We start from the raw sequence: 12,586 nt of genomic DNA, 5'->3' as shown, positions 1-12,586 counted from the left end.
ATTGATTGTATATTGATTGAGAGAAAAAGAAAGAATGACTTTTACGGTGAATAATAATAATGATAACAATAACATCACAAACAGCGCGGAAGAATTTGAGATTGATGTGGACGCAATATACACCATGGCGTCTTTAGCGAGAGAATGGTTCGTCGCCCACGAGAGCGGAACGGAAGCGTTGACGATTTTGAAAGAGGCGAAAGAGGAGTTATCGTCCATGTTAAAGAAGAAGAAGGAAAAGAAGGACAAGAAGAAGAACGAAAACGAGGACTTTTCTTCTTCACCGTACCACGTAAAAGTCCAGGAGAAGATTAAATCGATACTCCCGAGCGACGATATGTTGAACTGTTTGATGAAACGAGGCAAGTACGCGAATTTTTCCTCCGCCGCGGACGCGGAACGTGTGGACGAAGCGTGCGAAAAGTTGCGAAGAATCGTGGAAGAATTGGAAAGTATTTCGAAACAAATGGAGGAAACGTTCGAGAGTTTTACGAGTGCGTTTGAAAACGGCGGAAAAGAAGTTCAAGAAGTTAAAGAAGAAGAAGAAAAGAATCCGCCGGAACACCTAGCGCGAAGAGACGAAGAAAAAGAAGAAGGGCACGGCCGACAAGGAAGGGACAGAGAACCTCGGGGGAGACGGAGGAGCAGAAGCAGAAGCAGCAGGGGAAGGGACAGACGGCGAGGAAAGGAAGCAGAGCAGAAAGAAGACGAGGCGGAAGAAGCCGTCGTCCTCGCGAAGCGTTTATCGTTTCTAGAAACGACGAAAAAAGAACAGACCGACGACGAAGCGCCGTCGCCAAAAGTGCACTGGATGCACAACGTCCCCAACGCGGCACTTTCCACTCGCTTTTCTCTCTCCAACACTACCGTTGAGATGAACAACAACAACAACAAACGGTCTTTCGAACAGTGGCTCTTCCTTTGCGCGAGCGCTTTAGAAGGCACGCGCAAAGAACTCCGCGTAAAGCAAGTCGTCGCCGAGAAGGCGTTGGACAGTTTGCGGGGGTCTTTCTCCTCCTCGAATACGAATACTAGCAATAGCACAAGGAGCCACACAGAAGAAGGAGAAGAAAAAGAAGACAATAATGGAGTGTTGTTGTTCGACAGTCTCTTGGACGCTTGGGACGTCCAAGCGTTCGTGGACGACGACGCCTTTCGCGCCTTATCGTCAGAAAGCGCAGAGTAGAAAACCGGTTTTAAAATTGGACGAATACCTCACACCTCACACACTTCAAAGCGCGAACAACAAAAGCAAATAATAATAATGAGAGCGTTGATTCAGCGCGTGCACTCGGGATCGGTCTCTGTTCGACACTCCGAGTTGCACAATCACGCGTTACCTCCCTCCCATCCTTCGCAACCTGAACCGCAATCGATAAAGACAATTGGAAAAGGGGCGGTCGTTTTCCTCGGCATCAGTTCGGAAGATACGCTCGCGGATTGCGATTACGTTTTACGAAAAACGATGAGTGTGCGCCTTTGGCCGGACAATAATAACGACAACGCAGAAAAGAACAAACAGTGGACAAAGTCTTTGCTCGATTTAAATTTAGATGTCTTGTTCGTGAGTCAGTTCACGTTACTCGCCGAGTGCACGAAAGGGAAAAAACCGTCCTTCAGTCGAGCGATGACACCGAAAGAGGCGAAGGAAATGTACGACGAGTTCCTTAAAAAAGCGAGAGAGGAATACAAAGAGAATGGAATAAAAGAAGGTCAATTTGGGGCGATGATGGACGTGCACATAGAGAACGACGGCCCGGTGACCGTTCTCATCGATAGTCAAAATAAAGGAGGATGATTTAGTAGTAGTAGAGTAGTATCATTGTTTGTATTTGTTGTATCTCTCTCGTCGCGAAAACGCTACGCGTATGCGCGTGTTGTTGTTGTTCTTCTATTATTGATATTCTGGTACACTAATAATGTTATTTCTTGGAGCGACCCCAGGCAGTTCCGGTAGTCCTTTGCGTGCCACCGGGCGCCCCGGATCGTTGCGTGCTTCTCTGGGTGCCTCCTGTTGTGGGAAGAGTACTGGGCGCGCCGCGCGTTCTTCTCGTCGGTCTCGCGCGTTCTTCCGAGTCAGAGTCGTCCGCGTTGTTACCAGCACCTCGCTTCGACGAGGCGGCACCTCTGCCGCGCTTATTCCCAACTACCGATTTTGTTGTTGGATTGTTCAAAACTTTGGCACCGCGCGCGCGGCCTCTGCCTCTCGAAGCGGCAGCAGATGTTCTTCCAGCTCCAGCCGCGACAGAAGGTGTGGCCTTTTCGTCGGAATCCGAGGAGTCGTCGATGACAATACTTTCTGGAACTTTTCTGCTCTTCGTTTGCGTCGAAGGCGTCGCGCCACGACCTCGTCTTGTCGCTCTCGTTGCGGCGGCTGCGGCTGCTGCAGCTCCACCTCTCTTCTTCGGTGCGGGTTTCGCATCTGCGAAATCCTCGTCTTCTTCTTCTTCCGAATCAGGCACTTCCTCGTCTTGAGAAGATTCCGAATCCGATTGTTGTCGCTGTTTCCTTTTTGCCGCCGCCGCTGCGGCGGCTGCACTTTTCGCTCCAACAGCTAGCCCACGCCTTGCAGCAGCTACTGGCTGCGCAGATGCTGGGATGACGTCGTCGTCTTCTTCCTCTGAATCCGAAACGACGTAATCGTCGTCGTCTCCTTTTTTCTTCGTCTCCGGAACCGGCGGCGGAGGTTGTTTTGCGCCTCCTCTGCGAGACGCCGGAACTGGTCTTTGCGCGCGACCGTCCTGGGCAGCTTCTTTTTGCTGTGCTAATAATACACGCTCTAGCGCTTCTTCTTCGTCTAACTGTCTCGTCGCTTCGGATTTCTTCGCTGGTGCCGCGTCTTGAAACTCTCGCACTTGTTGCGCGCGCTGCGTTTGTTGCGTCGCCGCTTGCTGACCTTTCTTCGCTTTGGCACGAGCACCTCCATCTTGTTGTTGTTGTTGTTGTTGCTGTTGCGTGTGCTTCTTCGTCAACTCTTGCACTCTCCTCTGCACTTCGCTCGCTTCAATTAACTCCGACGGTTGCGCGGTCGACGCCAACTCTCTTTGAAAGTGTTTCATCGTCGACTCGCACAAAGTTTTCACCGCTTTGTTGTCGTCTCTGTTCACCATATCGTCCAAAGAGTTCATTAAGTTTGGAATGTCTAAAATTTGTAATCCTTTATCCATTCGTTCTTTGATCAACCGTTCGATCCGTTTTTGGTCCTGTCTCGGCCCTGCTCTCGCGTCGTCTAAATCCTCGTCCTCATCTTCTACGTTTATATTTTCTTTCATCATCCCTTCGTTGAACTCGTCTTCCTCGTCTTTGTTCCCTCCCTTTTTTTTCTTCGATTTGTGAAACAACAACATATCCGAAGGATTCGCGACTTTACCCACAAACTTTTGCCCAAACTTTTGGACGTTGACGCTCTGGAAACCACCGGTCAAATCCACTCGCAATCGAATCAACGGCAGTTGGTTCAACTGCGCCAACTTTTTCACGCCGCTCGCCGCGTTTTGCATTGCCTCTTTAATCATGCCATTCACCGTAATCATCAAGAAGTTCTCGATGGCTTCCTGATCCTGACCTCCCCCATCTTCCTCATCGTTCAACAAATCTTCCTGTTCTGCTAACGAGACGTTCTTAAATGCGTAAGGTCTCGTCGTTTGTAACGGAACTGGCAACAACCGCCAATGCGGCGGATCTTTCTTCTCCTTCCCCGGTTTCAACTCTAAAATACAAATCTTCTTCGTCCCACTCTCGGCTTCCACCAACGACGTCGTCACCGAGCTCCCCGGTTGCGAAACGCTCACGCCGTCGAACAACTGCGGCTCAATCAAACACTCGTGTTCGTGTCCCCAAACGACTAAATCCATCCAATTCGGCAAGTGCCTCTCGGAAATTGAATTCTTCGGCGCGTGCGACACTCTGTTTTGATGAATCAACATGAGATTAAACCAGTTCGCCAACGGCGTCTTCTCGTCCGAACTCCCCGGTCGAATCCACTTCACGTTCCCTTTACTCGCCATCATCTGGTGTAATCTCTGATCTCGTATCCATCCTAACCCGTACAAGGCCAACTTCGTCTCGCCTTTTCTCAACAACACCGGTTTCAATTCAATCGCACCCGTGTTCGACCCACTCAGAGCGTGCTTACCGAAATAATTAATCAACGAGCAACTGGACAAAATATCCAGCGCTGATAAATTCTCCTGCCCGGACGGGTCGTCGTGATTCCCGTGAATCGCGAATATCGGCAGCGCGATGTTCACGTTTTCATCCTCAAAGTTCACGATGCCTCGATTCGGAAAATTTATGCTCTGATCGGACACAACTTCAAACTCGATCGCATCGTCCCCGAACACGTACTCTCTCAAAACATCCATCGTTTGTACCAAGGTTTCTCGGCTCGGTTTGTTCTGGTCGAACAAATCGCCTCCCAGAAACAGCGCGTCCACTTTTTCCTTCTTCGCGGTCTCCAAGATTTCTCGAAACGCGATGAACGAATCGTTTTTCCGAATCGGGTCTCGTTCGTGCGCGCCCAAGTGGTTGTCCGTGGCGATTAAGATTCGGAATAAGTTTGGGTCGTTCTTGTTCTTATTATTCTTTCCTCCTCGTTGTTGTTCTCGTTTTTGTCCTCTTCCTCTGATGTCATCATCGTCGTTGTCTTCTTCTTCTTCTTCTTCTTCTTCTCGCTCGGGCATTTTTAAAACTCTTCGAGAGAATGGTTTGTTGTGATGATTTTTGTGGGAAAGAACCAAAAAGAAGATTTTTTGAATTTAGGCACCCACCCTCTTTTTTGGTTGGTGTTCATATTTTTTCACTCGGTCTAAAATACTCTTCAGTATTTATATAGTAGGGGTTTGTTTTTTGTTCGAACACACACACACACACACGCACACACGCACGCACCATAGCAACAACAAGCGAAGAAGAAATGACGACGACGACGAGTGAGAAGAAGAAGAAGAGTCCAGAGTGGGTGAACGAGTTGTATATAGCGGTGAGAAATGCACCTTCGCCTCCTTCTCCTTCGCCTCCTTTTTTTGCTGCGACCGAAGATGAAGAAAAAAAGTCAACTTCTTTTATCTCTTCTTCAGAACGCTTCAATGACGACGATAAAGATGGAGAAGAAAAAGGAGGAGGAGAAGGAGACGGTGGCGCCTCTTCCTCCTCCTCCTCGAAGCTTTCGTTTCTCTCGAAGAACAACCCCGCCGCCGACTTTGAGAACGCGATGGACGGATGGTTGGGAAAAGCCACCAGCAGCAGCAGCGGTGGTGAGGGTGGTTGTATCTGGAGGACGAAAGAGAACGTCGTGGAGACGTTGCTCCCTTTTCTGAGCGCGGAATACGAAAGCGCGAAAAGAGAGGCGCTGTTTCTTCCTCACTTCTCTCATCATCCCGATACGAATTATCCAAAGGACGAGAACGAGGACGATGACGAGGATGACGACGACGACGAAGTTTTATTAGGTGTTCAGAATGCGTCGTTTTTGAAAGAGATTTCCGACGCGAAGTTGAGAGCGATGTACGACGAGTTTTTCGACGCGCGGGCCGATTTGTTACGACTGAACGATGTTCAAAGCGATCTAGAAACGTTCTTGGAGTGGTTAAAGGAGAGCAGAGATTGTTCTGGTGATAAACAGCAACGACGAGTAGGGCGAGAGAAAATACCAGGTTTACGCATCAACGCGCTCAAACACACGGAAGAAGGGGTTTCAAGGGGAGAAAATGCCCCGGGGGTCGAAAGCTATCTGAGAAGACGAAACGAAAATTTGCGAGAATTGAGAGCGAAGCAATCGAGAGCGTTGTTGTTGTGCGGCGAAAGCGTGCGGTCAAAATTCCTCGGGATTATTCTCGAGGGGTTTCGACACGACGCGAATGAAAATTTGCTTCACGAGACTTTCTTTCCGAGAGACCCACCACCTTTAAAAACATCATCGCGTAATAACGATGATGATGCACCAAAATGCTTCAATAACAAAATTTATCTCACACTGAGAGCGTTTTGTTCGGAACCGACGAACGCGGCCATCGTCGAACGGTGCTACAAAAAGGCTCACGTAAAGTCGCCCTGCGCGAGGCGAATTTTACGCTTGTGCGCGGAAGGGTGCTTCGAGAGCGAGAAGTACGAGCACGTGGCGAACGCGCGCGAATGCGACGATTATTCGTTCCGCACGACGGGTGATGCGGTGACTAAGTGCAAAATGACTCGCGGTAAAGACAAATTTGTGTGCGTGAGATGGATGTGCCGCTCGAAATTTGAAGTCAACGATGTCGCGAGGAAAGCGTTTCAAGACGTGTACGCCGAAGTTACCGCGCTCGAGATTTTACGTGATTTCGAGAATGGTGAGAAGAAGGTGAAGAAGAAGAAGAAGAGTTCTGTGATAAGAAGAGGAAATCGCGATGATGTAATGTCGATTTCATACTCGTTTGGAACACTCCGAGATTACGGCGCATGCGAAGATTTCTTATGCGTGGCGACCGATTGGGTCGACGGAGTCGGATTGAACGCGTGGCGTTCAAATCTAGGTGAATATTTAAAGAAAGACGCAAATGAAGCGAACAACGACAGAACGCTATTGCTTGCAATCGCGAAAACGATGCTGCAGATGGTAGTCGATATGCACGAAAAGAATGTCGTCCACTTTGACTTGAAGCTCGAACATTTCATTCTCTCCACGCGGCGCCAAGAGGAGGAGGAGGAGGAGGAGGGGAGTAAAGGAACAAAATACGCGATAACTTTAATCGATTTCGGAGAGTGCGCGGTTTACGACATCTCGGAAAAAGTAAAAGGAACCTCGCGTGCAAGAGGTACAGAGATATACCACGCTCCAGAAATGCTACTCATTGACGAAATTAAGACTCATAGCGCTTCGTTCCCTTCGGGCGATAGTAGTAGAACAACCGCTGCTGTGTGTTTCGTCGACGGCAAAAAATGTGACTGCTACGCGCTCGGCGTGGCGTTGTGCGAATTGTTTTTCAGTAACTCTCCGAACAGGCACGCGTACGAACAGAATGGATTCCTTGGTTTGCTTAATGTTGTCGCTGGTGGTGATGATAACGCTGAAAATTACTCGAAAATACTACGCGACGATATCCTCCTAAGCGACGTAATCCGCCGCCCACCTTCCGACGGTGATATTGCAAACTGGTTGCTCAAAACTCTGCTCGTTCGCGATCCGCACGAGAGAACCTCAGCTCGACGCGCTTTAACGATGTATTCCGACATGATAAATTAATACATATTATGTGTATACTGGTATGTTAAAACAAAACAAAATTTATATGGCACATTCACATTGTTCGTGCCGTTGTTGTTGTTTGCGGTTACGCCAACGCTCTCTCTCTATTTGTACAAGTTCATAATAACGCGATGATGATGATTACTGTTTCTTCACCGTATTCTTCACCGCCCCACTCACCAACCTCTCGTTTATCATGGCATTCGTTTCCAACGCGTCCATTTCCGCGTATAATCTCGTGCTCGACTCGTCCGTCGGCGTAAACACCGATTTCTTGTATTCGTCGTCCGTTTTCGGTATGTTGGCGCTTTTCATGTTTTGCCTTTGCACTTCAAACGTCTTCGTCCACTCCGAGTGAGAATCACACGGCGTTTTCGGCGTGTTCGGTTCACTATTATTTGAGGTATCTTTATTCTCTCCGTCTTCGTCCACGAGCAAAGCGTCCTCGTGGTCGTGAGGAACGGTTTGGAAACAGTGTCGGCACCGAGCGGTCGCGCAATTGATCCCGAGGAAATTCAACACTTTTTGCCCCCCGTGATCGACGGATTCCACCACCGGAGTGGCCACAAACGTCGTGTGATCGTTCAAGTTGTCCTGCTGCTTTTCTTGCACCTCGATTGCGCTCATTTTTTTAACGTCGTCGTTGTTGTTGTTGTTATCGTTATTGTGTGCGTGTGTGTGTTGTTACGCGTGCTGTCGTTATGAGTAATTGTGGTGTTTGACCTTTTTGAGATACTTTTGTGAAGCAAAGGGTCCAACCACGCAGATATTTTTAGCGGGCGCTTCTTTTACCGGCCGTACAAAAGGAGTGTTGTTGTTGTTGTTGACAATTCAACGCGATAACGATAGCGATGATGATGATGATTTTACGTTTAATGACAAATTTTTTATTATCTATGGAATCCCTCTACGTTCGGGTCTATTTCGATGGAATATCTCTTGTGTCGTTTCCTACCGTGGAGACGCAAAGCGAACTCAACTCCCGCCGGAGTGTCCAACCAATCCTCGAAATCGTCTTTGCCTTCCTCGACCATGGCAGTCAAGTGTTCGTCATCGGCTGGGATGAACGTGTTCACCCTCGGTAACGCCTGGGATGGGCACAAAACCGCGTTCCAGTGTTTGATATCGTCTTCGTCTAATCCTACTCGCAAGGCGTTTTCGTGTAAGCTGGGTAAGTTGTTCGTCACGCCGCCGTCGACGCAGATGTTGCCGTCCCACACGCAAAACCCAGGCCAGGTCCAGCCAGGTATGTATCCGCACGCCAAAACGCAATTGATCAAATCCTCTCGCGAGTGCCACTCGGAGATGATGACGTTGTGCGGCGTCGGGAACAACTTGGTGACGGATAAGAACACTCTCCCGTTGCACTTTTTATGCGCGTCTTCCGGTAACAACGCGTTCAATAAATACCTGCAATACTGTCCAATATTGGTTAAATTATGAATGAACCCCATTGGTTCTCTAAACTCGTGCGCGATTGGAGGGATTTGTTTCCAAATTTCCTCAGGTTTCACGTTTGCGCCCGCCAACGCGGCGACCAACGCGCCGATGGAGGCGCCCGCGAAGACGATATCGTCCACTCCAGTCTCGCCAAAGTTATCTCTCAACCCAAAATACACGCCTAAATGGTACCAGGTTCGAAACCCTCCCCCGCATAAACTCACGTGCGCGTGATCGTCCCCGTTTTCAGTCTTATCTCTTCGTTTCTTTTCGTTCACGTACGTCGTGTTCTTTTTAAACCTGTGCGGAAACGTCGGCTTCCACAGCGGCTTCCCACACAGTTGCCAGAATATAATCCAAAAGAGCACCCACGCGGCTTGTAAAGTCGCCAACGGGAACGCGAAGATGAAGTACACTAACGTTTCCAAAAAGTATCTTCGCTGAGGAAACGCGGTTGGATTTCTCATCGCTCTCGTCGTCGAAAATACGTACATTTGTAGGAGGTACGTGCACGCGAACACCAGCGCGGCGTTTCGAATACTAGTTTTCGAGTCTTCTTTGTTGTTCGTTGTTTCTTCGATGTACTTTTTTACATCCTCGAGACCGTCTCGAATCATCATCCGTATCATCATCATCACATTCCCACTAGAACTACTACTGCTACGACTACCACTACTACTCGCACTACTGCTACCCCCCATTTTGATGTGAATCTTTCTCTCTCTCTCTCTTCAATAACCTTTCTTAAAAGTCTGTTCGTCTTCTCCTTTTTATTATTCTCTTTTTTACTCTCGTCTCTTTTTCCCGGGAAAAGACTTTGAATATAAATAGAGAGAAGATTTTTGACCTCTTCTTCTCTCTCTTTAATACGCGAAGCCTCTCTCTCGTCGCGCTCTCTTATTTGAATCCGCTCTCGATGGTGAGATTACGAGTGCGCTCCTCTTTTGCCGATTTTTAAAAGAAGAAGAGAAAGAAGAGAAAGAAGAATAAAGAGAAGCGCTTTACGAAGAGAGCGGGGCTCTTTTTTGTCGGTGTGTCTGGTCTCTTTTGTTTTTATTTGACCGACCCCGGCTCGAATGGGTGGAATACTACTCTCGCAACAAAAGCTTATTTATATAATTGTTGTTCTGTGATTGACTGGTTTTTTTGTGGACGGAAATATCTCCTTTTGTGTTGTGTGAGCTCTCTCGTGGTATCTCGTATTCAACAACAACATTGGATAATCTTTTTTCTCTAATCGACGACTCGAAGGAGTCCTCACAAAAACGCGCAGTTGCAAGTTTATATAGAACATAAACACACGCTCTCTCTCTCTCTTACGACGAATACATTTTTGTGAATTCTCTCTTCTCAGTATAATGCAAACGCAACTTTTGTTGAGAACAACAGGAAGAGAAAGCCTCGCGAGTACTAAAATTCATCATCATCATTCATCATCGAAGAATATAAATTCTACTTCTTTAAAGAAAAAGATGAGCACCATCACTCGAGCGCAAGCCGTGGCAGGCGTGGCGGTGAAACCAATCCCGACGACACCGATCGAAGGACAAAAAACCGGCACGTCTGGTTTAAGAAAGAAAGCGAAAGAGTTTTCGTCCGGGAACTATCTCGCCAACTGGGTGCAGTCGCTGTTCATGGCGTTACCGCAAGAGGAGTTGCAAGGGAGCGAGATGGTGTTAGGCGGCGACGGGAGATGGTTTAACAAAGAAGCGTCGCAAATCATCTTGAAATTAGCCGCCGGGAACGGGGTGAAGAAGATGTACGTCGGGCAAAACGGGTACTTGTGCACGCCGGCGGCGTCGGCGGTCATTCGAGCGCGCAAAGCATACGGCGGTTTTATCATGTCCGCGTCGCACAACCCGGGCGGGCCGGAAGAAGATTGGGGGATCAAGTTCAACTCCTCCGCCGGGGAACCGGCGCCGGAAAAGATCACCGATAAAATCTACGGGTTTACGCAATCCGTGAGCGAGTTGCAAATGGCGGATATTCCGGACGTGGACTTGAGCAAAGTTGGCGTGACGAAGTTTGGCGACTTTGAAGTCGAAGTCGTCTCGCCGACGGAAGATTACATGAAGTTGTTGAAAGAAGTCTTCGATTTTGACTTGATCAGTAAGTTGTTGAAGAGAAAAGATTTTTCCATGCAATTTGACGCCATGCACGCCATCACTGGCGCGTACGCGAAGCCGATTTTGGTCGACGCTTTAGGAGCGCCGGCGAGTTCCTGCGTCAACGATACGCCGATGGAAGACTTTAACAAAGGTCACCCGGACCCGAACTTGACGTACGCGGAAGAATTGGTGAAAGTTATGTTCTCCGAAAATGCGCCGGACTTTGGTGCCGCTTCCGATGGTGATGGTGACCGTAACATGATTTTGGGCAACAACTTCTTCGTCACGCCGTCGGATTCCGTCGCCATCATCGCCGCCAACGCGCAAGAGTGTATTCCGTACTTCAAGTCTGGCTTGAAAGGCGTCGCGAGATCCATGCCAACCGCGGCTGCGTTGGACAGAGTCGCGCAAAAGTTGAACGTCGAGTGCTTCGAAACCCCAACTGGTTGGAAGTATTTTGGTAACTTGATGGATGCCGAAAAGTGCTCGGTCTGCGGCGAGGAGTCCTTCGGTACCGGCTCTGACCACATCAGAGAAAAAGACGGACCGTGGGCCGTCTTGGCGTGGTTGTCCATCTTGGCCAAGAGAAACGAGAACGTCCCAGAAGGCGGGAAACTTGTCGGCGTCAAGGAAATCACCGAGGCACACTGGAAGACGTACGGCAGAAACTTCTTCTCCAGATATGATTACGAAGGGTGCGAATCGGATCCGTGCAACAAGATGGTTGAATCCTTGCGCGAGAAAGCGAGCAAAGCGAAGAAAGGAGACAAGTATGGCGCGTACGAGTTGGACTACGCGGACGATTTTGAATACACCGATCCGATCGATGGGTCCGTTGCCTCCAAGCAAGGCGTCCGATTCGTCTTTACGGACGGGTCTAGATTTATCTTCCGTTTGTCCGGTACCGGATCCTCCGGCGCCACCGTGAGAATGTACATCGAGCAATACGAAGCCGACGAAGCGAAGCAAGGCATCGACGCGCAAGTCGCGTTGAAGCCACTCATTGACATCGCGTTGGAAGTTTCCGAGTTGAAAAAGTTCACCGGCCGCGAATCGCCGACCGTCATCACGTAAGTTTTTCGATTTGATCGACGAGAGAAGAAAAAAGAGAGACAGATACGTACGCGGCGGCGGCGCTTACAACAGTTTACGCACACACACATATACACAAAAAAACATGAAGAGGAAAAAGAAGGCAGAGGTTGCTTTGAGAGCGCGAGAACAGAAGAGCGAAGTGCGACGGTGGCGATGATGTAGCTATATTGAAATAAACTCTACTAAATAACAAGTACGCTTTCGTTTCGCAAAAATAGTTACCCGAGACACATCTTCTTTTCTCTCTTTCTCACTCTCTACTATGACTAAATAGTATACAACAACACACTTTGACTCTTTCCACTTGAATCATAATCGCATTCCTCCTCCTCCTCCTCCAATCGCTCTCTCCCTGCTCTCTCTTAACCTCTTCGCCTCTCTCTTCAACTCTTTCACCACTAACGCTAAACTTTCCGGTTCCACGCCGTTTTGGAGCATAGAGATGCACACCGCTAACGTCTCCCGGTCCAAATCGCACTCTAAAATTTTCGAAATCTCGTGCGTAATTTCCAAGTGTTTCTGCGCACTTCGCGAGGAAATTCTGTCTCCGTCGAAACAGTCGTCCGCCTCAAAGTTGTTCTCGTTGTTCTTTCTGTTAAAATGGTCGTCGTCATTTTTGTGGTGGTGGTGGTGGTCGTTGTTTTGACGACGACGCAAAGGAGAGGAAGCGTCGCAGGGGGTCTTCATTGTAATAATGAAGAGTTCTTTCCAAAGAAGTCAA

General features: G+C 48.6%; 8 protein-coding genes across 8 annotated transcripts; 4 read left to right on the top strand and 4 right to left on the bottom strand.

The window, feature by feature from the left end:
• Window positions 1–124: 124 nt before the first annotated feature.
• Bathy08g00490 (unknown protein) lies at window positions 125–1,186 on the top strand (the record flags this gene model as incomplete). The annotated part of the gene is made up of 1 exon (XM_007511636.1): window positions 125–1,186. The coding sequence occupies one exon, from the start codon at window positions 125–127 to the stop codon at window positions 1,184–1,186; it is 1,062 nt and encodes a 353-aa protein (XP_007511698.1).
• A 78-nt stretch (window positions 1,187–1,264) lies between these two features.
• Bathy08g00480 (CG18643-like protein) lies at window positions 1,265–1,798 on the top strand (the record flags this gene model as incomplete). Its single annotated transcript, XM_007511700.1, has 1 exon — window positions 1,265–1,798. One exon carries the CDS (start codon window positions 1,265–1,267, stop codon window positions 1,796–1,798), a length of 534 nt encoding a protein of 177 aa, XP_007511762.1.
• A 124-nt stretch (window positions 1,799–1,922) lies between these two features.
• Window positions 1,923–4,682, bottom strand: Bathy08g00470 (meiotic recombination 11; the record flags this gene model as incomplete). The annotated part of the gene is made up of 1 exon (XM_007511619.1): window positions 1,923–4,682. One exon carries the CDS (start codon window positions 4,680–4,682, stop codon window positions 1,923–1,925), a length of 2,760 nt encoding a protein of 919 aa, XP_007511681.1.
• Window positions 4,683–4,915: 233 nt separating this feature from the next.
• Bathy08g00460 (unknown protein) lies at window positions 4,916–7,219 on the top strand (the record flags this gene model as incomplete). Its single annotated transcript, XM_007511674.1, has 1 exon — window positions 4,916–7,219. The coding sequence occupies one exon, from the start codon at window positions 4,916–4,918 to the stop codon at window positions 7,217–7,219; it is 2,304 nt and encodes a 767-aa protein (XP_007511736.1).
• A 144-nt stretch (window positions 7,220–7,363) lies between these two features.
• Bathy08g00450 (unknown protein) lies at window positions 7,364–7,849 on the bottom strand (the record flags this gene model as incomplete). The annotated part of the gene is made up of 1 exon (XM_007511499.1): window positions 7,364–7,849. The coding sequence occupies one exon, from the start codon at window positions 7,847–7,849 to the stop codon at window positions 7,364–7,366; it is 486 nt and encodes a 161-aa protein (XP_007511561.1).
• A 263-nt stretch (window positions 7,850–8,112) lies between these two features.
• Window positions 8,113–9,363, bottom strand: Bathy08g00440 (predicted protein; the record flags this gene model as incomplete). The annotated part of the gene is made up of 1 exon (XM_007511324.1): window positions 8,113–9,363. The coding sequence occupies one exon, from the start codon at window positions 9,361–9,363 to the stop codon at window positions 8,113–8,115; it is 1,251 nt and encodes a 416-aa protein (XP_007511386.1).
• Window positions 9,364–10,134: 771 nt separating this feature from the next.
• On the top strand, window positions 10,135–11,844 carry Bathy08g00430 (phosphoglucomutase; the record flags this gene model as incomplete). Its single annotated transcript, XM_007511513.1, has 1 exon — window positions 10,135–11,844. One exon carries the CDS (start codon window positions 10,135–10,137, stop codon window positions 11,842–11,844), a length of 1,710 nt encoding a protein of 569 aa, XP_007511575.1.
• Window positions 11,845–12,174: 330 nt separating this feature from the next.
• On the bottom strand, window positions 12,175–12,552 carry Bathy08g00420 (predicted protein; the record flags this gene model as incomplete). The annotated part of the gene is made up of 1 exon (XM_007511677.1): window positions 12,175–12,552. One exon carries the CDS (start codon window positions 12,550–12,552, stop codon window positions 12,175–12,177), a length of 378 nt encoding a protein of 125 aa, XP_007511739.1.
• Between the last annotated feature and the right edge of the window lie 34 nt (window positions 12,553–12,586).

The sequence above is a fragment of the Bathycoccus prasinos genome, assembly GCF_002220235.1.
Source record: "Bathycoccus prasinos genomic : Chromosome_8".
NCBI lineage: Eukaryota > Viridiplantae > Chlorophyta > Mamiellophyceae > Mamiellales > Bathycoccaceae > Bathycoccus > Bathycoccus prasinos.
Note: the sequence above shows the minus strand (reverse complement) of the source record. Positions and strands in the feature narration are given on the sequence as shown.